Raw genomic sequence first — 23,143 nt, forward strand, 5'->3', positions numbered from 1 at the left:
TGGTCTGGAAAAGAAAGAAGAGGCTCTAATTTGTGGTGACGACTGTTACACCATTCACCTGCAATGATGGGGGATGGATTTATTTATAGTTCATGGATGGAAAATTGCATCTTTCTTCTTTCAAACTAAGGACCTGTGCTGGGATTAGCTTTATTTTTTTTAATCTGACCTTTGGACGCGTCCTTTTTGTTAGAACTTGCCTTCTTGATTGGCTGTGAAAGGGATTTAAGGTTGGCAGCCCAAACCCTGAGATCTCTGTGCCAGAACTCTGGACTGGAGACAAGCTCATCTGTCTCCAGAATTTGCCAGTCATGGCCAGCCAGCTGACTCCTGCAGACTTTGGCTAATGTGGTCTCAATGTCTGCTCATCTTGCAGGAAAAAAGCCTCCTACCATAAGATTATTTAAAGAGCATCTTTCTTCTTGATTTTTCTACTCTTATGGAAGCATTCTCTGATTTACTGGTTCTTTCAACAAAACTGGCAGTATAGGGCAGCCCAGGTGGCCCTACGGTTTAGCGCCACCTTCAGCCCAGGGCCTGATCCTGGGCTCCCGGGATCGAGTCCCACCTCAGGCTCCCTGCATGGAGCCTGCTTCTCCCTCTGCCTGTGTCTCTGCCTCTCTCTCTCTCTCTCTCTCTCTCTCTCTCATGAATAAATAAAATCTTAAAAAAAAAATACTGGCAGTATAGTAAATTTCTGGAAAGAAAATCCCACTGATAAAATTACTTGCTGTATTAGTCTAGCTTGTGCTGCCATAACAAAAATACTATTGACTTAGTGGCTAAAACAACAGAAGCTTATTTCCTCACAAGGATGGAGCCTGGAAGTCTGAGACCAAGGTGCCAGCACCATCAGTTTCCATCAAGAGCCCTCTTCCTAGCTTCTAAACTGCTGACTTCTCGCTCTGTCCTCCATGGCAGAGAGAGAGCAAGAACAAGGTCTCTAGTGTCTCTTCTAATAAAGTCACTGTCCTCATCATGGGGGCCCCACCCTCATGACCTCATCTAAACCTAATTACCTCTAGAGGGCCCGCCTCCACATGCCATCTCATAGTAGTTAAGGCTTCAACATACGAATTTTGGAGGGACAAAATTCAGTCCTTGGCAGTTATCTTTAAAACTCAAGACATGTCATCTGTGAATAAAAATATTCCAGTTAGAAAATTCTATGGTACCTCGGGCACTATACTACTTGAGAATATTTTATAGTCGTTGCTTAATGTGAAAATCACCCTTCCACTGTCGAATCTCTCTACTAACCTCTTCCTTCTCTTATTCCTGATGGACCACAGGAATGGTGTTCCATACATAGGAATACTTAGATTTCAAACTTGCAGTTGCTGGTACTTGGTTAGCTACCGGCATCAACTTCTAGAGATTGCTGTTACAATGAGTTATAGAGCTTGGGCACAATATCGCTGTCCACCAGTAGGTGTCTCCACCTAACACCTAGCTGGCCTGAAGCCTAGTTTGAGAATCCTAGTCAGTCAAAGGAATGACATTTTCATAAGCTGAGTGGTCTGGGTAAAATGAAGACAGAAGACCTGGTGCTGGAAAAGCAGCCCCATGCACTCTCTTCCAAACCACTGAATGGCAGGGAAACGTCAGTGTAAAAGCTGCTGTCCTAGAAGACCAAGGAGATGTAAGACACAGACCTGACCCCTGAGCAAGTCTTGGAGGATGTGCTGGCTTCCCTGAGCCATGTGCCAGTAGAAGATCTTCTCTTGCCAGCCTAGAGTCCTAAACCTTGCTCCCTGACCTCCTCATTTCCTGGATTGGTGTCTTGTGTGCAGTGAGTCTTAAGATTTTCTGCTTCTGTCATTGCTCTTCATTCTCCCAAGCCCCCTTGGCAGCCTGGTTGCTCCAGAGAATTGGTGCAGAAATGAATAGATCAGTCCATTGATCAGAATCCTAAAAACTGGGATAACAACCATCAGTTGTCGAAACTGGGTGGCTACAATTAGCTTTTTGGGCAGAGTAACCAGACTTAACTCCACCTTGACTTCATCAAACCTCTGTCCCTCCTTATAGGCAAGAAGGAGTAGTCTTTGGTTGCACATAAAATTGGACAGGTTCCTGCAATAACTGTCAGCATTATGTGCTCTTAGGAGGAGGCCTGGACCCATGAAAAGCAAAAGAGTTTCTAGAAGTTTCCCTTTGTCCTTTGGTGATTCACTCCACAGATATCCATTGAGTGTCTGTGCTAAGTGTTGACTGAACAAGACAGACACAGTTACTTATTAAGTGTTTATTAGGTACCTACTGTATACCTGACAAGGCTCTAGGTCCCTAGGGAATGCAAAGGTAAACAAGATGTGGGAAGAATTCTTACAGTTTGGTAGGAAAAAGAGGTGGTTAAACACTCTGTTATAGGTGCTATAAAGAAAGGCATTTTAATTTATTTCTGAATGAATTTCTGAGCCTTTAAAGGTGAGTTTTAGAAAAATCTTTTTTTTCCTTCAGATATTTATTGAGCCTAGTAAGTGACATCCACATTCTAGGCCACGGTTTGGCAGGATAGAGACCAGTTACAGGTGTCAGCCGCCTGCCTCCACCATCCCAAAGAATCCTCACTCAGACCCTGGTGCAGAGAATGGGGCCCCCATGAGGATGCGAGTGAAGTCAGATGAGAGGGTGCTAAAAAGATCCACCCGCATCAAACCTGTGGCTGGGTGGGAAAGAATCCAGACCTACCTCCAGGTGGCAGCAGAGAGCTCCCAGGCAAGAGCATAGCCCCTCTGACCCTACCAGCCCCCTGACCTCCTTCAAGGAAGACCTGGACACATCCCTGGGTATTCATCTGAGCAGTGGGCACAGGTTCCAACCTGTCTGTGTAGTGGCTGCTTTTCTCCTGTCTCTCCAGTTCTTTCTCTCAGGTTGAGGCACAGGGAAGCACAGTTGTCTGCATATGGCCCACCTGAGGGCCAGAACAGAAAGGTAGCTGCATGCCTCGGGTTGTGATCTTTAAGGCAGGCTATATCCTGGGATAAAAACTATAGACTCTGGTCTCTACCTGTTGCATTCCCTGGAGAACTTGTCCCCAGCTTGCAATAGCCAGGAGCCTCCAGCAGGCCAGCATCTGCCCCCACTCATTCACATGATAGGACCTCTGTGAGCACAGTGCCAGGTGGTTCAGGACACTGTCAAGCCTTCTGCTGTCAAGAGCTCCCTATCTAATGGATCCAGCGGGAGGGGCAGTAACCAGCCTACCCGAAGGCCACTACTGAAAGGCTCAAGCAGCTGGGCTGGCTGAGGTGGACTGTCGTACCGGAGGAAACCAGCCCTGTAGCCTGACCTTGGGGAAGGTGCCGGAGGATGAGAGAAGATAGCCCAGAGAGACACAAGAAAATCAGACCCAGCCTGACTGGTCTGAGGGAGTGAGTGCTTGTGGGGAGACCCACAGGAAAGGAAAGCAAGCGGGCCTCAGACCATCCTGCCTTCCCTAGCATCTTTTCTTTCCTCACCTACCCCCACCACGCCGCATCACACTGGAGAGCCTCTAAGCCCAGTGGACCTGGTTTAAGTCTGGCTTTGTCACCATCCAGCTGTGGGACCCAAGGCAAGTCACTTGATGTCTCAAAGCCTCTCTTTTTTTGTCTCTAAAGGCGGGGGAGGTGACAGTACCCGTCTTCCAGGGTAGGTGTGTTGACGTAATTTATGTATGATGTGTAGCCTGTGATGGGCATTCATGGGGGGCTACTTCCCTCCTGACCTGCTCCTGATCCTTCGGTCTACATTTCCATCTCTCTCCTCTGCTCTTTCTCTGTTCCCATTCTTTCTCTACCCAGGGCAAACTGGGACCCTCCCGGGTTCCTGTTTCCCTCCATTACCCTCATCCGAGAAGAGCCAAGAAGCAGTGACACTTCACCCTGCTACAATGCCCTATTCTGGTTTTCCACATCACAAATTCAGAGCACATGGTTCTAACAAAGGGCTTTTGTGCTGCTTCTGGATGCTAGAGGCAGGAGCGCACTGGCATGCTGGTAAACACTTCACAACCAGCTTTCTGATCGAAAGCCCTGCTTTGTAGCATTTGCCAATATCCATGGTGTAAATACTCCCACTGTGGCCAGTTTCAAGCTACCAGCAAGGTGTCACCCAATAGAGCTGGGAAGGGAAGCACAGAATCAGCTTAGTGTGAGCTGACCCACACACACCACTCCATTATTTGGTGTGTTTGAACACAGAAATGTGGGATTTCCTGGATATTTCAATTGTTTATGGAAACAATAGGAGGGAATACTGTGAATCAGGACTTTCACAAAATCAGGGCCCTGTGGCCACAAATGTCAGGCTGCCCTCCCACCACATTCACTCTGCTGCTCTGAAAAGGCTGTTCCCTTCTCTTTGGAGTCTCTGAACTCAGATGTCCCTTTACATCACCCATATTATATGATATCTTCCTCTGTTTATCAGATATGTCTTAGTACATAACCAGGACCATGCAACTCCGGAGGGCACAGCATCCTGCGGAAACAGCCTCTCCTGGAGCACCTGTCCATACCCTTCTCTTCTCACTGCCACTGCTCTGGTCCAAAGCTACCATCGTCTCCTGCCTGACAACTCCATGACCTCCATCTGGTCTCCTCCGTTCTTTCTTGCCAGCTTCTAATCCACACTCCATGTGGCAGCCAGAATTACCTTTCTCAAGATGTCAATCTGCATTTTTCATTGCCTTCTTAAAGCTCTTTAGCAGCTTTCTGCTTGAGGGTTAAAAAAAATCAAAACTTCCTGTTCTGACTCATGCCTACCTGTGTATCCTCACTCACTGGGCTTCAGCCCCCTAGCCTCCTCCCCATTCCTAGAAAGCTGTAGGGCCTTTCCTATCTGAGAGGCTGCCTGCATCATTCTCTCCCCATTCTCTCAAGGAGAGAGAACTCATGTCCCCTCCTTAGGGGACCCCCTTGAATGTGGCATCGCCTTTCCCAATCATTCTTGGTCCAGTATCCTGGTTGTCTTCAGCAATGCAGCAATCAAATACTGATACTTTATATCATCCTGTATACTTATGATTATCTATGTTTGTCCATGTGTCTATCTCTCCCACTAGATTAAGTTACTCGAGGCTGGGAGTCATATCTGTTTTGTTCAGTTTAGTACCCCCTAGCATCTAGTAGAGTGTCTGGAACATCACTGGTGACCTCATGAATTCATAGATGGGTGATTTTGGATGGGTGGATGGATGATGAATGGATGTTTGGTTGGATGGATGGGTGAGTCATGGCAGAGGGACAAATGGAAGGAAAGACTGATGTGGGTGAATGCACTTTCCCACTAGGCCACCAGCTTCTTCAGGGCAAGTGCCATATCTTGACCAACTCTGAATCCCCAGTGGCTTGCACATTTTCTGCATCGAATAGGCACTTGGTAAATTTTGACGGTTGCTTGAGCAAATTAATGAAAGAATGAATAGATGAGGTGACCCTTGAAGTAAGCCCTATAATAGCTTCTTTCAGGCTTTGCAATGTTCTCCTGACCCATCCTCTACCCTCCTGGCTCCTGCTCCTTTATGTGTGGGTGGTGGCCAGATGTGACATCTGATAAGGTTTTGTATCTACAGGGGGTGACCTGACCTCAGTGGACCCCATGGTCCTGGAGCAGTACGTGGTGGTAGCAGACTACCAGAAGCAGGAGAGCTCGGAGATCAGCCTCAGTGTGGGGCAGGTGGTGGACATCATCGAGAAGAATGAGTCAGGTAGGGGAATGAAGCCACCTCCCTCCCTGCCCTACACTGTCACCAAGCCCCTAGGACAGGAAAGATTTGGAAACAGAAACTACAGTAGCTGGTCTAAGCTGGGCAGTTTCCATAGATCCAGCTGACACTCTCTTAGAAAGCTACCCCTGTTTGATCACAGTGCTCAAATATGCAACTTGGTCACAACTTACCAGCATCCTGTTGGGTCATTTGTTACCGATTTATTCTGAGGGCCACATTTCATGAATCTGTCTTCTGGTTTCAAAGCACTTGGAGACATGGAGTCTAGCATTCCACTGGAAATTTGCCTTTGATTACCACAGGACCCTTCATGAAGGCTCCATCAGCTGTGGGCTCTGGTGGGACAGTCATACCACCTATCTCCTTGCCCCACCCATCATCACAACTTCCACTGGTCATGTACACTGGTCAGGTCTGGAACAGAAGGCAGTATGATCAAACACTTAGCCTTAGTTTCCATCTGAACTCTACATTATACAGCAGTCCAGCTTGCTGCTTCTCTCTAACCCTCAATTCTCCCATATGCAAAATAGAAAAAGCTTCAGGGCACCTGGGTGGCACATTCGGTTGGGCACCTGACTCCTGGTTTTTAGGCTTGGGTTGCGGTCTCGGGGTTGTGGATTCAAGTCCTACATTGGGCTCCACACTCAGCCCAGTGTGCTTGGTACTATCTCTCCCTCTGCCCCTCCACCCTACCCCCGCCCAAAAAAATAAACAAATAAATCTTTTTTAAAAAATAGAAAAAGCTTCTACTTCAAAAAGCTGTTACAAGGATTAAATGAGATACTACTTAGAGTGTGCCTACACCCATGCCCAGCACGTAGTAAGTACTCAAGGATGTGGTTTGCTTTCCTCTTGCCTTCCTTAGCCACAGAGCAGCCGTTGACACCACTGAAGGCAAAGAGCAAGGAGTAGGGGATGAGCAGATCCCTTCCAGGAAAAAAAATGGCATAAACTCACTTTGTTGTGGCTAAAATGTGACATTGTCTAACAATATCATTAGTAGGCCTACCTCTGAGAGACATCCCAATGACTAGATACAGGCCAACAGAGCGGAAGGCCTGTGTTTGCAGCAGCATCTGGATCATGTTACCATTAGTCATAAGATCAGCATTAGCCCACTAAATTCTTTAATTACTCAATATAGCAACTGCCATCCCTGCATCACAGCTAAAGAAACAAGACTCCAAGTACCATGGCCACTCACCCAAGATCTCAAAACAGGTTACTAAGCTGGCATTCCAAACCAATTCCATCTGGCCCCAAGGCCATGCATGTGACTTTCTAATTCCTGGGAATGAGTATATGCAGATTATGGATGTGGCTGGGATGCCCCAATGAAACTAGAAAGGCAGCCCCCACCCCCCTGAGCAGCCTGTGTGCCTCAAGTCAGGAAAAATACATTGCCGGGAGGAAAGTAGCAGCCAGGATGGGGTGTTGAGGATAATAAGCCTGGTATGTGCAGAGGCAAGTGGGGGAAGGGGGCTTCCAGTGGCCACCAAACTGGCAACACTTATGTTTAATTATATTTTACTGACCCAAGTATATGTGGACACATTCTTCTTAAAACATTAATGATAAAGTTAAAATCTGTTGTTTTGGGGCATCCCAGGTGGCTTAGCGGTTTAGTGCCACCTTCAGCCCAGGGCCTGATCCTAGAGACCCGCGATCGAGTCCCACGTCGGGCTCCCTGCATGGAGCCTGCTTCTCTCTGCCTGTGTCTCTGCCTCTCTCTCTCTCTCTCTCTCTCTCATGAATAAATAAATAAAATCTTTAATAAATAAATAAAATAAGTAAAATCTGTTGTTTCCATTAGCTTCAACCTTAGTCCCAAACCTTAAGTTTCCAAACCCCAGATAGACCTTCTTTCAGTTTACTATGAATCCTTCTTAATAACTGTATACACATATACACCTGTGTTCACATATGCTGTCCTGTACATAGGCGTATGTGTGTATACATGTCTTCGTGCATATGCGTGTATATATGTATATATATGTATATGTTTATTTGTGGCCTGTGTCTCTGCATGTGTGCAGGTGTGTACTCATACATAGATACATAACCATATGCACACACAGTATTTTGTGTGTGTGAATATAATTTTGTAGTTTTTTTAACCCCAGTGGCATCATTCTATATATTTAATCATTTTGATCTGCAATGTGCTTTTTAGTCAACATTTAGCCCTTCTTACTGCTTCAACATCTATATACTATTTGATCTGAATAAACCATATTTTTCTCTAGCATGAACAGTCTGTCCATATGCAAAACACTCATCAGTGAGTGTTTCTTTAGGTTAGATATGAGACATAGTACTAGACCATAGGTACACATATTTTGAATTTTAAGATACTGCCAAATGACCTGCCTCGAAACTGGCCATGGCAATTTATTCTCCCTCTAGCAAAGATGAAGCATTAGTGCAGATGGTTGCGAGCTGAGACTGTGAGGCTAGGACAGCCTAGGACTGAATCCTGACTCTGCCGCTTTCTTTGTGACCTTAGTCAAGTCATTGCCTCTCTGAGCCTCAGCTTCCTCATCTGTAGAATAGGGCAGTCATAGTACACAGCTCATAGGGCTCATGTGAGGACCCAGCCAGTCAGTAGTAGATGTGAAGTGCTGACAACCTGGCACACGTTGCTGTCGTTGTTGTATTGTGACAAGTTTGCTTAATCCCCACACAAATACCTACAAATATGAGTTCTTAAGAAGACATACAACATCTCTCCTAATTTCTAGATTTCCACAGATCTGTCCACCCTGTTCACTCATACCCATGCACACAGTTCCCAGCCACCAAAATTTGTGTTTTATTTTTTATTATTTTTTAAATATTTATTTATTTGAGAGAGAGAGAGCAGGGGGAGGGACAGAGGGAGAGGGAGAGGGAGAGAGAGAATCCCACACAGACTCCCTGCCAAGCATGGAGCCCAATGCAGGGTTCTATCCCATGACCCTGAGATCACAAACCTGAGCCAAAACCAAGAGCTTAACCAACTAAGCCACCAACTGGTGCCCCCCAAAAAATTATATTTTAAAAGGAGTGTCCAGTTGAGTAAAGCAGATGACTTCCATTTCAGGGAGGTCAAAAGCAGAGGCTTCGCTGTAAGACCAGGAAGGCTGCTCAGTAGTCTGCCGCTGCCTTCCCTTCTTTTTGGGGGTCTCCAGGGCTTGGAGGTGTGTGATGTTTGGAAGCAGATCTTGTTTTTCTTTTTCTTTCTTTTTTTAAAAAAAATATTTATTTCAGAGAGAGCACCTGTGTGAGTGGGGGGAGGGGGTGGGTAGGGAAAGAAGCAGCCTCCCCACTAAGCATGGAATCCACACAGGGCTCCCTCCCATGTCCCTAAGGTCATGACCTGAGCTGAAATCAAGAGTCAGCTGGTGCCCCCAGATTCTCTTTCTCCATTTATATTGTGCACAGCCAGTTGGGCCCTGTGATGATTTCTAGTTGCCACAAATTACCACGAACTTAGGGACTTCAAACAATGTAATTTAATCATCCCACAGTCCTATATGTAGGTCAGAAGTCCAAAGTGGGTCCCACTGGGCTAAAATCAAGGTGTTGGCAAGGCTGAGTTCCGAACTGCAAGGTTCTAGATAGGATGTGCTTCTTTGCCTTTTCCAGTTTCTAGAGGCCACCACATCGCTTGGCCCAAGGTCCCTGCCTCCGTCTTCAGAGCCAGCAGTGTTGTACCTCTCTTGTCTTCCTCCACAGCTGCATCTCCCCCAACTCTTCTTCTGCTTTCCCTGTAACTACAGGGGGGCCCCCCAGATGATCCCAGATACCCCCTATTTTAGCTGGGCTGCTTTGTGACCTTAATCCCACTGCCTGCGACCTTAATTACTCTGTGCCATGTAACTTAACATACTCATAGGTTCTGAAGATTAGGACATGGACACCTTTGGCAAGTCATTATTCTGCCTACTACAGGATATGAGCCCTCTCTCTAAAGAAGGAGGGCCTGGGTCTGGGTGAGAGGCCCCTCAGGCAGTTACATCACAAACAGATTTACCCTGACATGAGCAAATGCAAGCTCAGTGTCTCGGCTAAGTCATGAGGGCAGCAGCTTCAGCATCAGACAGCCCTGGGTGCACTAGCAGCTGTGCCCTAAGCTATGTGAACTTGACAAGTCTATTAGCTTCTTGAGGCCTCAGTTTCCTCACCCATGCAATGGGGATGATAATGTGAAGATTAGATAAAACAGTACAAGTAGGAGCGCCTGGGTGGCTCAGTGATTGAGCGTCTGTCTTTGGCTCAAGTCTTGAGCCCAGGGTCCTGGGATTGAATTCCACATCAGGCTCCCTGCAGGGAACCTGCCTATTCCTCTGCCTGTGTCTCTGCCTCTCTGTCTCTCATGAATGAATGAATGAGTGAATGAGTGAATGAAGAAATAAATCTTAAAAAAAAAAAAAAAATGGTGCAGGCACCTGGGTTGCTCAGTGGTTGAGCGGTTGAGCATCTGCCTTTCGGCCCAGGGCGTGATCCTGGAATCCCGGGATCAGGTCCCACATCAGGCTCCCTGCATGGAGCCTGCTTCTCCCTCTGCCTGTGTTTCTACCTCTCTCTCTCTCTCTCTCATGAATAAATAAATAAAATCTTTAAAAAAAAAAATAGTGTGAGTAAAATGGTTACATACCCTAGTGCAGGTAGCTACATTCTTTACTCTCATCATTCAGGATGACCTTTCTCTCCCCTGCAGACTCAGGAGTGGGGTTTCTCGTTAGGCTGCCCTGAGCAGTTAGCAGGCAGCTAACACAGGGAGTTGTGTTCGTCTCAATAAGATGGTGACTTTTTTGCTGTACCCCAAGCATTGACTCTTGTAGTGGCTGAATGTGTTACATTCTGACCCCCAGGCTTCACACCCGACCCAACTAACTTCAGTCTGCACTCTCATTTTCCCAGGTTGGTGGTTCGTCAGCACAGCCGAAGAGCAAGGCTGGGTCCCCGCAACCTGCCTGGAAGGGCAGGATGGTATGCAGGATGAGTTTTCCCTACAGCCTGAAGAAGGTAGGAAGGAGCAGGAGCCTTGAATTTGTCGCAGAGACCTGTGCCAGTCATCACCCATGTGGGGGCCTCCCTGCCTACTCCCTCAGTGCCCTTCAGCCTCTGCCCCCCAAATCTCAGTGGCTCACAGGCTCAGGACATGAAGCCAGGCCGTGGGGTTGTGGCTGATGGCAAGCCTGTCTTTTCTTAGGGGCTTTTAGGGGCCAACCCTCTCCACCTACCCACTTCCATTACTGGGGAAACTTCTCTTCCATGTGTCCCCAGGGGTGGTTTCTGCGATGCCCCAAATACTAACACCCAACTGTCTCCAAGTTCCCCACTAGAAGCATTCCTGAAACTGGAGGACAAGTTCATCTTAGCTAATAAACAGAAGGCTTTGAGAGCCAGACACACCTGAATGGGAATCAGCTGTGCCACTATGGGCTGAGTTGGGCCAGCAGCTTGACCCCTGTCTGCCCTACCCCCCTCCTCTAAAAATGAAAATGATGATGTCTATATCATGGATTTTTTTTTTTTAATTAAATGGGATTCCACATGCAAAGCCTTTGGCAAAGAACCTGAAACAATAAGTAACTAGAACAGTTATCATATAGCTATGCCTTACCCAGGGTTGAACATTTGGGGCTTTTAGCTGTTTGGGGAAAGCACAAAACCACTTTATCTTTATCAGAAAGGAAGATAAGAAAGGGGATATTTCTGTGCTCAAAGGTTAATAAAAATGTTTATGTGCTTTTGCATTTAGTTTTATTACAGCCAGCACCCCTCAGAGTGAAACATCTGTTGGTTTGCTCTGTGTTTTGTGGGGCCCTACAGGCCCCAGGGGTTGGGCCAGCTAAAAGAATCAACTCAGATGCAGGGGTTGAGGTATAATGTATAGAAATTGTAACTCCCTTAAATAGTTAATGATGACCATTTACGGGCATCCCTCTGTAAGGGATTGATTATTAACCTCATTTTACAGATGAGACAGGCTCAGAAAGGTAAAGACACTTGCCTGGGGTCACACAGCTAGAAGATGGGAGAGATACCACATTTTCCTAAGTCTGTACATTTTTCTTCCCCCGACACAAGGGCTTCTCTTAGTGTCTCTTTATAAATCATGCTAGGAATAGAATAAATTCATGCTTGGGTGGCCTCTGCATCCAAGTCCAAGGTTAATACTCAAGGATTTCAAGGATTTAGTCCTTTTGAGACACCTGGGGCTTGGTAGAGGCTCAGAAATAATTACTCCTAAATGGGAACAAGTGCTTGATGTCCCCTTTGCCTCCAGACACTGGAAGTGCTTTCTCCTTACCTGTGCCTTCTCCGCTTCACCTCCACATGCTGCCTGTCCAGTCTCATGGAGGTATTGGTCTTTGCCCCGGCCCGTGGGCCGCCGCCGGACTCTGGGGGACTTGTATGCCATCAGCTGGCGTCAAGGTGCCTACCCTGTGGTTTTCTTCCATGTTCGGTGTTTGGAGCTGGGTCCCTGCATCTGCATGCGCCTTCCTGTTCGAGGACTGCCCGTGCCTGTTGCATGTGAGAAACAGTGCCCTTGTCTGTGCCCTGTGTGTGTTGGCATGGAGGTTTGAGCAGTATTTCTCAGCCTGGGGCTCTAAAGCTTCCCAGGTTAAAAAATAATGCCTGGGGCCTCTACAATGCTGAGCTAGTGACCTGTTTCTTTCATCAGACACATTAGAAGGAAAAGAAACCCACATCAAACTGTCTTAAGTAAAAAGGGAAGTGTACTAGCTCATCACTGAAAAGTCTGGGGAAGGACTAGCTTCAAGCATGACTGGATCCGGGGGCTTGAAAATGTTGTCAGGCCCTGAGACTCACTCTCCCCACCCCTGCTCTGCTTTCTGCCTTGCTGACACCATTTTCTCCTGACAGCAATCTTAAGCACCTTTCGGGGATACCTAACCGAGAGAGCTTCTCCTTCAACACAGGTCCTAGGACTGGTTCTCACTGGTTCTGATAGCTTGGGTCCCGTCCTATCCCTGAACCCATAGCAGTGGCCAGGGGAATGCATACGGCCCCCGTGCTATCCTTGAACCCATAGCAGTGGCCAGGGGAATGCATATGGCACTCTGGTCAGGACAGAGTCATGTACCCCCTTTCCCCCCAGGCAGTGGTGAGGTCAGCCTTCCCCAGACCGTGTGGACAGAGGCTGGTAGTGCCAGCAGAGGAAGAACAGATGGATGCTAAGCAGGCACTGTCAGCAGGCACCTGCCATGCAGTCAGCATGGTCTCCCATTTTAAGCTTTGTTAAGGATCACTGAGTGTTTCACGGAGCCCAGAGAGAGCCTCTGGGTGCCAGAGAATCTCCCTGTGTAATTCAGCAGGAGAATGGGGCCCCACAGGAGTCCAGGGCCCATAGGACTGACTACATTTAGTCTAGGACCCAGGCAGGACCCCTTCTCACCCAACGAGATAGAACTTCTGTGCCTCCATGGGCTTGAATTAGCCCCTGCACCCCTCACAATGCCCACACCCCACCCTGCTGCCACGTGAGTGAGGGAAACAGCTGAGTCTGCTATACACAGGATATGTGTAACTTGAGTCAGCTCAACCCCCACAGAGCAGGTCAGTGGGCTAGATCAATCAATAAATAAACTCCCTGTGTGCTTGCCACCTCTCTCAACACCAGCCGGACAGGCCGCAGACAGCCTGTGGTGTTTTCCCAAAGAGAGAGAGTCGGACCCAACACACTGGCCATCAACATCAGCCCACAGCTGGCTCAGTCACTCCCTGGGGGCTGGAACATAAGCAAAACAGGAAAGTGTCCTCGCCAGGGTCCCCCGGGACACTTACCCGTTCTGTCTCAGCAGTCGCTGCTGACAGTGTGGAGCATGGGAGCTCTACTCTTGTTCTCCAGAGGGCCCTAACAGAGTGCGACAATGAGCAGTCTCCCAGCAGAGCCTGAGCAATGGCTCCGTAGCTTTGAGGGGAAGGAATGGGGAAACCACTGAGAGAGGTAGAAGGCACCTCAGTTACACTAATGAAAATTGAAGCAGGCAGTAATTTTATTGTGCATGTGTGTGTGTGTATGTATGTTTATATATAAAATCATTATGTGGCACACTTAAAACTGAGACAGTGTTAAATGTCAATTATATCTCAATAAAATAGCCAAAATATTAAAAATAAAATTAAAGCTTCAAGCATGGTTGGATCCAGGGGCTTGAAAATAATTAATGAAAAACAAAGATCAGTTACCAGCTAGGTAATGAAAATTTCCTTAAAAATTAAGGAAGGTCCCAGTGAAGAAACAGTCACATGTCTTACCTCCTGTCCTAGTCCCAGAGCCTGTAAAGGTGAACCCACTGGGGCTGGCTGGGGGAAAGGAGGAAACTTGCTCCAGAAGGAACTGTCTGAGGGATCATAAGGGATTTCTAAACATGGGAAAAGGGAATAAATCATTTGGTGAAGTCAACTGTACATACTCCTTTGTAGGTCTAAAGAAAGAACAAAGCTTTTATATAACAGGAATCCAGTTCTTCAGGATACCAAAAGGAAATTTTTTTAAAGGTTTTTATTTATTCATGAGATACACGTGGGGGGGGCGGGGCAGAGACAGGCAGAGAGAGAGAAAGAAGCAGGCTCCATGCAGAGAGCCCAGTGCAGGACTCAATCCCAGAACTCCAGGATTACACCGTGGGCCGAAGGCAGGCATTAACTAAACTGCTGAGCCACCCAGGGATCCCCCCAAAAGGAAATTTTTAAGTCATTTTTGGTGCAACCTAGCTGGAAATTAGCATGTAATTGTTTGAGCCTTGCTGAATAAAAGTTTAACCTTCAAAAAAACAAAAAAAGGAAGGAAGAGAGAGAGAGAAAGAAAGAAGAAAGAAAGAGAAAAGAAGAAAGAAAGAAAGAAAGAAAGAAAGAAAGAAAGAAAGAAAGAAAGAAAGAAAGAAAGAAAGAAAATTACTAGCTCTCACCTCCTTGATAATGATTTCAGCCTGAAACTATCTGCTGCCAAAAATCCAGCTCATCCCTGACCCCTCTACCAGCAAGAACTGTGGAGGAGGGACAGATGAGTTAACTCCCTCTAGTATGAGCAAGACAGCTCCCACTAGGCCCTTCATTTCCTAAACGCTGACTAATTTACTAATAAACAGTTACACAATATTCCCAGGACTGTACCCAGTGCTAGAGTCAGAGGAATGAATGAGACACACAAATCCCTACCTTCGTGGCGTTTATATTCAAGCAAGGAACACAGACACAAAACACAATAAATAAGTAAATTATATGCTTTGTTAGAAGGCAATTCCTGGTATGGGGCAAAAAATAAACCTAGGTAAGGGGGACAAGGATGCCATGGGTCTGAATACTGCATAAAGGTCAAGGAAGGTGACCTTGAAGCACAGCTTTGAGGAAGATGAGGACAAATGTGTGACACTGAGGGATTTCAGAGGTATTGGGACCTGACCTTTGTCCTATGTCCTGTTCCTGCTTCCACAGGGTCATCCAAAGCTAAATGAAGGCCTATGGGGTCCCCAGAAATTTCTAAAGGAAATCTTTCCCTTTAATGGGCAAGAGCATCTCATGGATCACAGCCTCAGCAATCAGCATCCCAGGACTCTCCCTTGTCCTTGACTTAACCCAGCATCCCTTTGTTCCTGCAGAGGAGAAGTACACAGTCATCTACCCGTACACAGCTCGTGATCAGGATGAAATGAATCTAGAGAGAGGGGCCGTGGTGGAGGTCATCCAGAAGAACCTGGAAGGCTGGTGGAAGATCAGGTAGGTACCTGCTGCAGCTGGGTGGGCTTCAAGTCACACGGTCTCTGGGTGCCTAGAGGTCTGTAAGTGATTACAGATGGATAGTATAAGGTTTTAACCTAAGCCATAAAAGGATGCTTCTCTTCAGTGCCCTTTGACCTCCCACCCTATCCAGATCCTTCTCTAAAAATCTCTAATAAGGGCAGCCCCGGTGGCCCAGCGGTTTAGCGCCGCCTTTGGCCTGGGGTGTGATCCTGGAGACCCTGGATCGAGTCCCACGTCAGGCTCCCTGCATGGAGCCTGCTTCTCCCTCTGCCTGTGTCTCTGCCTCTCTCTGTGTGTGTGTGTGTGTGTGTGTGTGTGTGTGTTAGGAATAAATAAATAAAATCTTTAAAAAAATAAATTTAAAAAAAAATCCCTAATAAGCAAAACCTCCAAACACACAGATGGTAGTAACCTCATTGAGCAAGACTGGTTTCCACCTCCATGTGTTTCTCGTAAGGAGAAGCTGTGCTGCTCTGTGTGGGTGATTTCCCACTCCAGCCCTGCTCAGAGACCAGGATGATGAGAATACCAGAGGGACTGCAACTCATCCTGGAGCTGATCATGTGCCCTCCTCTCACAGAATCCAATAGTAAAAGCAGGAGACCAGCTTTCAAACTCTTTCACCTATAGAGTGAAATCAACACATCATGAGTATATAGGTAGCCAACTCATTCTGGCCTGCCTGCCACTTTCCCATTTTGGGGAATGAAAGTCCTGGGAGCCCCTTCTTGGTTATCCTAGTAGGCAGACTGTGGCCATAAGAAATTAGGGCAAGGAAAGAAGCCTAAGGTCTCAGGGAACTGGTGTCTGTGCAGCCATGTGAGGCAGGGCATTAGAGCCACTCATATGGGGCCCAAGCCTGTGGCACTTTATTCATTCACTCAGCAATACACACCAGGAGTATTTTCCAGGCCAGGCCCTATTCTGGGAGTTGGGGAGTCAACAATGAGAAAGACACAGTAGTTCCTGCCAGCAGGCAAGGAAGTCAGGCTCCGTTATAGGGCAGGCTGGTGCGTGGGGATCTGGAGCATAGAAGAGGGGCTCCTTGGCCCAGAAGTCAGGAAGGCTTCTTGAGAGGGGACTGGGGAACTGAGGTTTGAAGCAGGAGTAGTGGCAGTGACACCTAACATATCTTGAGTATATATGGTATAAGCTGTATCACAAATTATCCCAAAACTTAGTGGCTCTAGAATTCAGGAGTGGCTTAACTGGGCCCCTCATGAGATTGCAGTAGGAGGTCAGTGAGGGGTGCTATCATCTGAAGGTTCAACTGGAGCTGGCAAGAGACAGAGCTAAGATTTAAACTTGTACCCCACTTACGTCTGCATGTGTTGCTCTGCGCATGGCTCTGACTGAAAACAGTAAACTATCTTGTGCTGAGGTCCTGGATTGGATGTAGCATGACATTTTCCAGTTCAGACAAGATTTACTCCCTGCTCCGAGGGTATTTTAAGATCAAAAGACACAGACTGCAGATTTCGATTTCCTATAAATTGACTTCCAGTTATAAAGGAGCTTTTTGTCATTGAAACACAGTGCCATTTAGTTCGTAAAGTGATTCTTGACATGAGATTTGCTGTATGTCATCTCTAGCCATTTGTGTTTATTCAACTGTCCCCTAAGGTGTGGATACCTGTTTTGTGGGCCAGACCAGTGAGGTGCTTGTAAACAGTTAACATCTAGTTCTCTGAGGGAAAACTGCCCTTGAGTTGTGGTGTTTGCCAGTTTGCATAGTATAAATACTCTCCCTGGGTGATTTCAGGCCATCCGTTGCCATGTCAGTAACTGGAGTTTGGAAGAGACATACACAGCAGACTCTCCCGAGCTGGTGCAGGTGGGCTCCAGCGCTCCTCTGGTCCGGATGGGCCCCTCCAGTCATGCTATTTCACTGAGCTCTGTTGTGCAGAGAATGAAGTGATCATCTCACTCACTGAATCCCTGTGGAATTCAGTGAGCTATCTGTCAGGGTCTTGGTCACCGTGCCGATTCTTAGAAAGCCCTGGAACCAGCCCCCGACTGGCTTCATTCCCCTCTGAAGGGAACATGTTTAATCTACATGTTAACCAATGTGATGGAGCCCCACCCTGCCCCTGCCAGGCTTTGTGCCAGAAACTGGAGCTGCTGGGAAGAGGCAGCGAAATACCGAGGTTAGGAGCAGACTAGACTGGTGCCAGCTGCCTAGGTCTGAATCCGTTTCTGCTGCCTCCCAGGGTTGGATGGATGAAATACATCAACACCTATAAAGTGGTTAGAACAGACTGGCACACAGTAGGTGCCCAATAAGTGCCAGTTATCATCATTGCCATCACTGCAATGACTGTAACAGAACTGCAAGTGTAGCAGATGCTTTGTGGCTGCTCACCTTTGCCGGGCCCCTGGGTAGTTTGTCCACTTGTCCTTTTATTTCTTCATTCAATTCACTGGCACTGAGGCTCTTGCCACACAGAGATCAATTGAGTGCCACCTTTACCCCAGGAGTGTGTGTGCTCACTGGGAACACGGAACCACCACAGATAGCCAAGTGTCTCTGTGTCATAGGGTGCTGGGGTGGTCGTATGTGCAGGAGACAGTGGAGCACCGTGGAGGGCAAGCTTCATTCTCTGTGAGCCTCAGGAAGGGCTTGGGGAGGAAAAGACATTAATTAAACAGAGCTAGGGAAGAAGAGCAGAAAGGAGAGTGGGAAGGGGCTTTCCCGACACAGGGTTATCATGAGCAGAGGCCAGGGGAGTGAAAGGTGGTGGTACATTTGGGAGACTAAAAGCCTTATGGGATGGGAGGGACATGGAGGTTGCTATGAGAGATGAGACTGGGGAGGCAGGAAGAGGCTGGATTAGAAAGGCCTTGAATGCCGAGCTGAGGGCAGCGAGGGGTGTGCCAGCCTCTGGCCAATCATTCCTGCCATCTGGGTCTTGAAGTATAATGCACAGGAGCACAGCTTCTTCCTATGGGCCTGGCAGAGCAGCCTTTTCAGCATCCTTCCTCCTCCCAGGTACCAGGGCAAAGAGGGCTGGGCCCCAGCCTCCTACCTGAAGAAGAGTAGTGGGGAGCCCTTACCCCCGAAGCCGGGCACCGGCTCGCCTGCCCACACTGGCATCCTCGACCTGGACGGACTTTCCCGGCAGCAGAGCTCAGTGGGTCGGGACAGGGAGCTGCTCAACAACCAGAGGGATGGCCGGTTTGAAGGCCGTCCGGTGCCCGATGGCGACATCAAGCAGAGTGAGTGATGCCCCCACCACCCTACCAAGCTCTGGGGGGCTGCATGCCTACTGCGTGCCAGGCTCCATGCTCAGAGTTCCTCACATGTCCCTCATCCTCACAACAGCCCTGCTGCCCAACATCCTGCAGACAGAACAGGCACAGAAACCCTGGGTCGCTTATTCCAGACCATGGTTTTTCCACCATCTCATGGTAATCATGATAGCTCTTACTTCTCAAGCCCTACATGTGCTGGGAATCTTCTAGTTAGCTTCATTGGCTCCTTATAACAACTTTTGAGGGGCTAAATTACTTTTGTTTTACAGATTAGGAACCAGGGAGGTAAAGTGGTTTGCCCAGGGCCACTCAGCTAATAAACAGTGGGGCTGGGACTTGAACCCAGGCCCATGCCCGTGCCCTCTCTGCATGGCCTTTCTGAGCTGGAAGAAGTTGACCTTGAGTTGACTCGAACAACAATTCCTCACCCATCTTACTTTCCAAAACCTCCCACCTCCCATATATTTGTTTCTACTTATGTTCCCAACACACTTGAGAGCAGGGCTCCTCATTATGGTCTGCGGCATGCCCAGGACCCCAGCCTTGGGCACATGGCCCTGTCCTGGTGGCAGAGGGTAGGAGGAAGCCCAATGCTAGGAAAGTCCCCTGCCTTCCCCCTGGCTGGGCTTCTCCAGCTGTATATCGTGGCTCAGCAAACCTCTAGAAATCAGTGAATTCTTGAAACTCAAGAATTTCTCAATCCTCTGCTCAGCTGATTTCTCAGAAGAAAACACCGACATGCCATGGTGGGGGTTCCGGGCAGCCCCAGCTTTCTGTGCTTCTGTCACAGACAAGAGCACAGGATTCCCATTAACACTAGAGCAAATGAGAATCTGAAAACCCCATCTTTGTGAGGATATAGGTTCAGATGCTCAAGCAAAGACGCTCCCCCCACCCCCGGCCCAATAACAAGGGCTTAAATAATTGAGATGTTTGTTTCTTTCTCAAAAGCGGTCCAGCTCTATGTCTGGGGCTGCTATGGCAGCTCTATGCAGTCAAGAGTCTGTCTCTTGTGTTGCCCTCATCTTTCTGGTCCAAATGGCGCCCCACTAGTCCAGCCAATGAAGAAGGCAGAGCGAAGTAGAGGACTCGACAAGAAGCACTGTGTCACGTCCCACCGGCCAGAATTTAGTCACGTGGCAATACCTAGCTGCAAGGGAGTTTGAGAAATGCAGTCTTTATGTAAGCAAAGTGTCTGCCTAAAACTCTGTCACTATTTATTTCTAACAGAAGACAGCGGAGATGGGTATTTAAGAGATTAGCAGCGCTCTCCACATCCCAACTCCAGGTCCCCTGTGTGGACCCGTGCTGAGCCAGCTCGAGGGGCGACCCATGTTCCACCTTGAGCCAGGAGGCTGGACCACTGCAGTCATCCTCTTGACCCTGAGACCCAGAGCAAGGGCAGCCCAATTCCAGAGTAAAAACCCCTGCTATCATCAGCCCCAGTTTGTTAGGTTCTGTTTGTGTGTTGCTTAATATTGCACGCCCTCCAGGTGCCAAGAGCCTGGTATGTACTGTTAACTTTCATCTCCGCCACTGCCCCTGAGAGGCAGACATTATCCCCCTTCTGCAGATGGGGCCTGTGGATCAGAGTCAGATGACTGGTGGCAACCCACGCTGTGTTGTACTGGAGCCTACCCTTTTTGGCCTCCCTGGAAAGCTTCCCGTCTCTCTGGCCCACTGGCAGTCCTGAGAGTCCTGAGCCAAGTCTGAGCAGCCCCTTCCCAGTCGGGCTGTTCTTTCCCACGAGAAGGGTCTCAGTGGTTCACTAATGCCTGCCCCGAGCGTGATGCGTGATCCTCTGCAGGACAGAACAGATCTGTCCTTGGGTCCCCCTCAGGAATTTCCTCTGTAGAGTTCTGCTCGTATGTGCAATGAGCTCTCGTCTCTTTATAGGATCGCCCAAGATGAGGCAGAGACCACCTCCTCGCCGGGATATGACCATAGTAAGTGGACCCTGGCTGCCAGGAAGCCAGCCCCCGACCTGAAACTGGCCCCAGCCGGCCACCTTGCCTTTTCCAGAGATGCTGTCTTTCCTCTCCACACAGCTGCCTCGTCAAACAGGCTGTATAAGTACTGGTCCCAGCAAGGAGGAAAAGACTAGGGTCGTGGGGGGTGAGGGAAGTTCCCTATGGCCTTGTGACAGCTGGGTCTCAGGACGTGCTCTCTGCTTCTTGAGCCCACTTTGCTTTACCTTAGATCAGTCTTCTCAAAGAAGGTAACCTGAAACCAAAGCCGGGATGAGGCGCAAATATGCTTTGTGGTGCCATTCTGGTAATTTACTATCAAACTCTGTTTTTAATTCTTCAGGTACCTTTCTAACCAATACTTTGAAAAATGAGCCTTCTCCCATTTATTGAGCACCCATTGGGTGCTGTGCAACGTGCTGGGTGCTTCATGACATTAATTTATTGAACGCTTACAGTGACCCATCCGGTGGATCCCCATTTTACAGGAGATGAAACTGAGGCTCGAGAAGGGGAAGTGATTTGCCCAAGGGCACACAGCACACATGAGCAGTATTTCCAACCCAGATGGGTCTGCCCTGCAGATCTGTGTTCTTTCCATCCCCCTCGCTACCTCTTGAGTTCAGAGGCTGTTGTCCCGCCCTAGATTTTCATACCTGTAGGTAAATGTGCCATGTTTCTTCTCCTTGCTCTAGCTGATGGGCCCATGACCCGTCTGGGAGATGACAATCTGAGCCATCCTCTCTGTTTTGCCCTCTCAGAATCCAAATGGGTCCACCAGCGCCCCTCATGGGTGAATGTGTGCCCCAGTCCCTTAGCGCCTACCCCCTTCAGCCAGTGGTAACAGACTGGACTTAACACTGTGTTTAATTGTGCCAGCCTCGAGGTCTCCACCTGCCCAAGCCTCCCGTTCCACCCCAAGTGGAGGAAGAGTATTACACCATTGCCGAATTCCAGACAACCATCCCTGATGGCATCAGCTTCCAGGCGGGTCTGAAGGTCGAGGTGAGTGGACCTGGTATCCCTCTGCCTACTTGTGATTATTGAGCCATCACACCACTTCCTGCTTCTCTCATTTCTCTCCTCTCACCTACTTCTCCCTCCTTCCTCCCTCCTCCCTCCCTTCCTCTTCCTTTCTTCCTTCCTTCCCTCCCTCTTTTCCTTTTATCTTTCTTCCTTCTTCTTTCTTGCTTCCCTTCCTTGTGACAGTTTTGCTGAGATATAATCCACACCATACAATTCACTGATTTAAAGCATGCAACCCAATATTTCCTAGTACATTTACAGAGTTGTGCATCCATCACCACATTCAGAACATTAGAACGTTTCTATCACCCAAAAAAGGAACTCTGTACACATTTGCTTCCACTTCCTGTTTCCTCCCAATCCCTCCAGTACCCCCTGCCCCCAGCCCTGGCAACCACTAATCTGCTTCCTGTCTCTATAGCTTTGCCTGTTTGGGACATTTCATATAAGTGGAATCATACACTGTGTGATCTTTTGTGACTGCGTTGTATTCTGTTTTTATCACCACCTACATCACTTCTTGCTTCTCTCTCTCCTTTTTCTTCCCACTCTATTGCTTGTCTGCTCTGTTCCTGCACAAGGGCCAACATAAATCCTTTCTCCCCCTTCCGTTTCTTTTCTTTCCTTGTGAAGTTAGAGCTTGAGCTGTTTCCCATGTTTCCTTGAGAGCCTGTAAATAATGGTGGAGCAGTTAGGTGCCAGACACTGAATACTTCACATACAGTCTTTCTCTTAATCCTTTACTCTTGTGAGGCAGGACCATTAACAATCTGCATTTTTTCAGATGAGGAAGCTCTGGCTCAGGAAGAAAGGTACTGTCCAAAATCACACAGCTAAAACATGACAATGCCAGGATTTGAACCCATGCCTATCTCCAGATTTGAACCAAGGATGTTAACATGCTATTGTTATTTATCTGCTGGACATTTGGGAGGGTATAGACCATAACTGTTTTTCACTCCTATATCCTTATAGCTAGCACAGTGCTTGGCACATGGTAGGTCTGCAAGAAATGTTTTGTTTTGGTTTTTGTTTTTTTTTAAAGAATTTATTTATTTATTCATGAGACAGAGAGAGAGAGAGGCAGAGACACAGACAGAGGGAGACACAGGCTCCACGCAGGGAGCCCGACGCGGGACTCGATCCCAGGACTCCAGGACCACACCCTGGGCTGGAGGCAGGCACCAAACCACCGAGCCACCCAAGGATTCCCAAGAAATGTTATTGAACCAATGAAAATCTATCTCCCCACTAGCCTCCTGCTTAACCCTGAGTAGGGGTGTCTTCTTCATTCTTGCCCATAGCCCTGGCATCGAGGCTAGTCCACAGTAGGTGTTCAGTAAGCCATTGTTGTAGGAATGAATAGGTGGATGACTAGAGGAAAGAAAGTAAATTTCTGACTTTTAAGTCAGTGCATAAG

The 23,143-nt window shown here is 48.0% G+C and overlaps 1 protein-coding gene, 1 long non-coding RNA gene and 1 other non-coding gene across 7 annotated transcripts in view; 2 read left to right on the forward strand and 1 right to left on the reverse strand.

Annotated features, from left to right (window-relative positions):
• SH3PXD2B (SH3 and PX domains 2B) overlaps positions 1-23,143 on the forward strand; it is a 100,607-nt gene that overhangs the window by 64,607 nt on the left and 12,857 nt on the right. For 2 of the 4 annotated variants that reach the window (XM_072824158.1, XM_072824159.1), the window contains exons 7-13: positions 5,561-5,695; positions 10,625-10,729; positions 12,062-12,145; positions 15,337-15,454; positions 18,468-18,694; positions 20,627-20,676; positions 21,577-21,702. In XM_072824158.1, coding sequence (XP_072680259.1) covers positions 5,561-5,695; positions 10,625-10,729; positions 12,062-12,145; positions 15,337-15,454; positions 18,468-18,694; positions 20,627-20,676; positions 21,577-21,702 — 845 coding nt within the window. The remainder of the gene's footprint in view (positions 1-5,560; positions 5,696-10,624; positions 10,730-12,061; positions 12,146-15,336; positions 15,455-18,467; positions 18,695-20,626; positions 20,677-21,576; positions 21,703-23,143) is intronic. The other 2 variants (XM_072824161.1, XM_072824162.1) reach the window with 1 other exon arrangement.
• LOC140632798 (small nucleolar RNA SNORD22) lies at positions 13,964-14,088 on the forward strand. Its single transcript, XR_012030484.1, has one exon. It is a non-coding gene; the product is annotated as a small nucleolar RNA SNORD22 (small nucleolar RNA).
• LOC140632286 (uncharacterized) overlaps positions 14,046-23,143 on the reverse strand; it is a 36,746-nt gene continuing 27,648 nt past the window's right edge. Inside the window, exons 2-4 of one of the 2 annotated variants that reach the window (XR_012029810.1) lie at positions 17,841-18,097; positions 15,891-17,373; positions 14,046-15,514 (exon numbers count right to left, since the gene is read on the reverse strand). This is a non-coding gene — a long non-coding RNA (uncharacterized lncRNA). Of the gene's footprint in view, positions 17,374-17,840; positions 18,098-23,143 lie in introns of both variants that reach the window. The other variant, XR_012029809.1, reaches the window with a different exon arrangement.

Source organism: Canis lupus, chromosome 4, assembly GCF_048164855.1.
Source record: "Canis lupus baileyi chromosome 4, mCanLup2.hap1, whole genome shotgun sequence".
NCBI classification, from domain to species: Eukaryota; Metazoa; Chordata; class Mammalia; order Carnivora; family Canidae; genus Canis; species Canis lupus.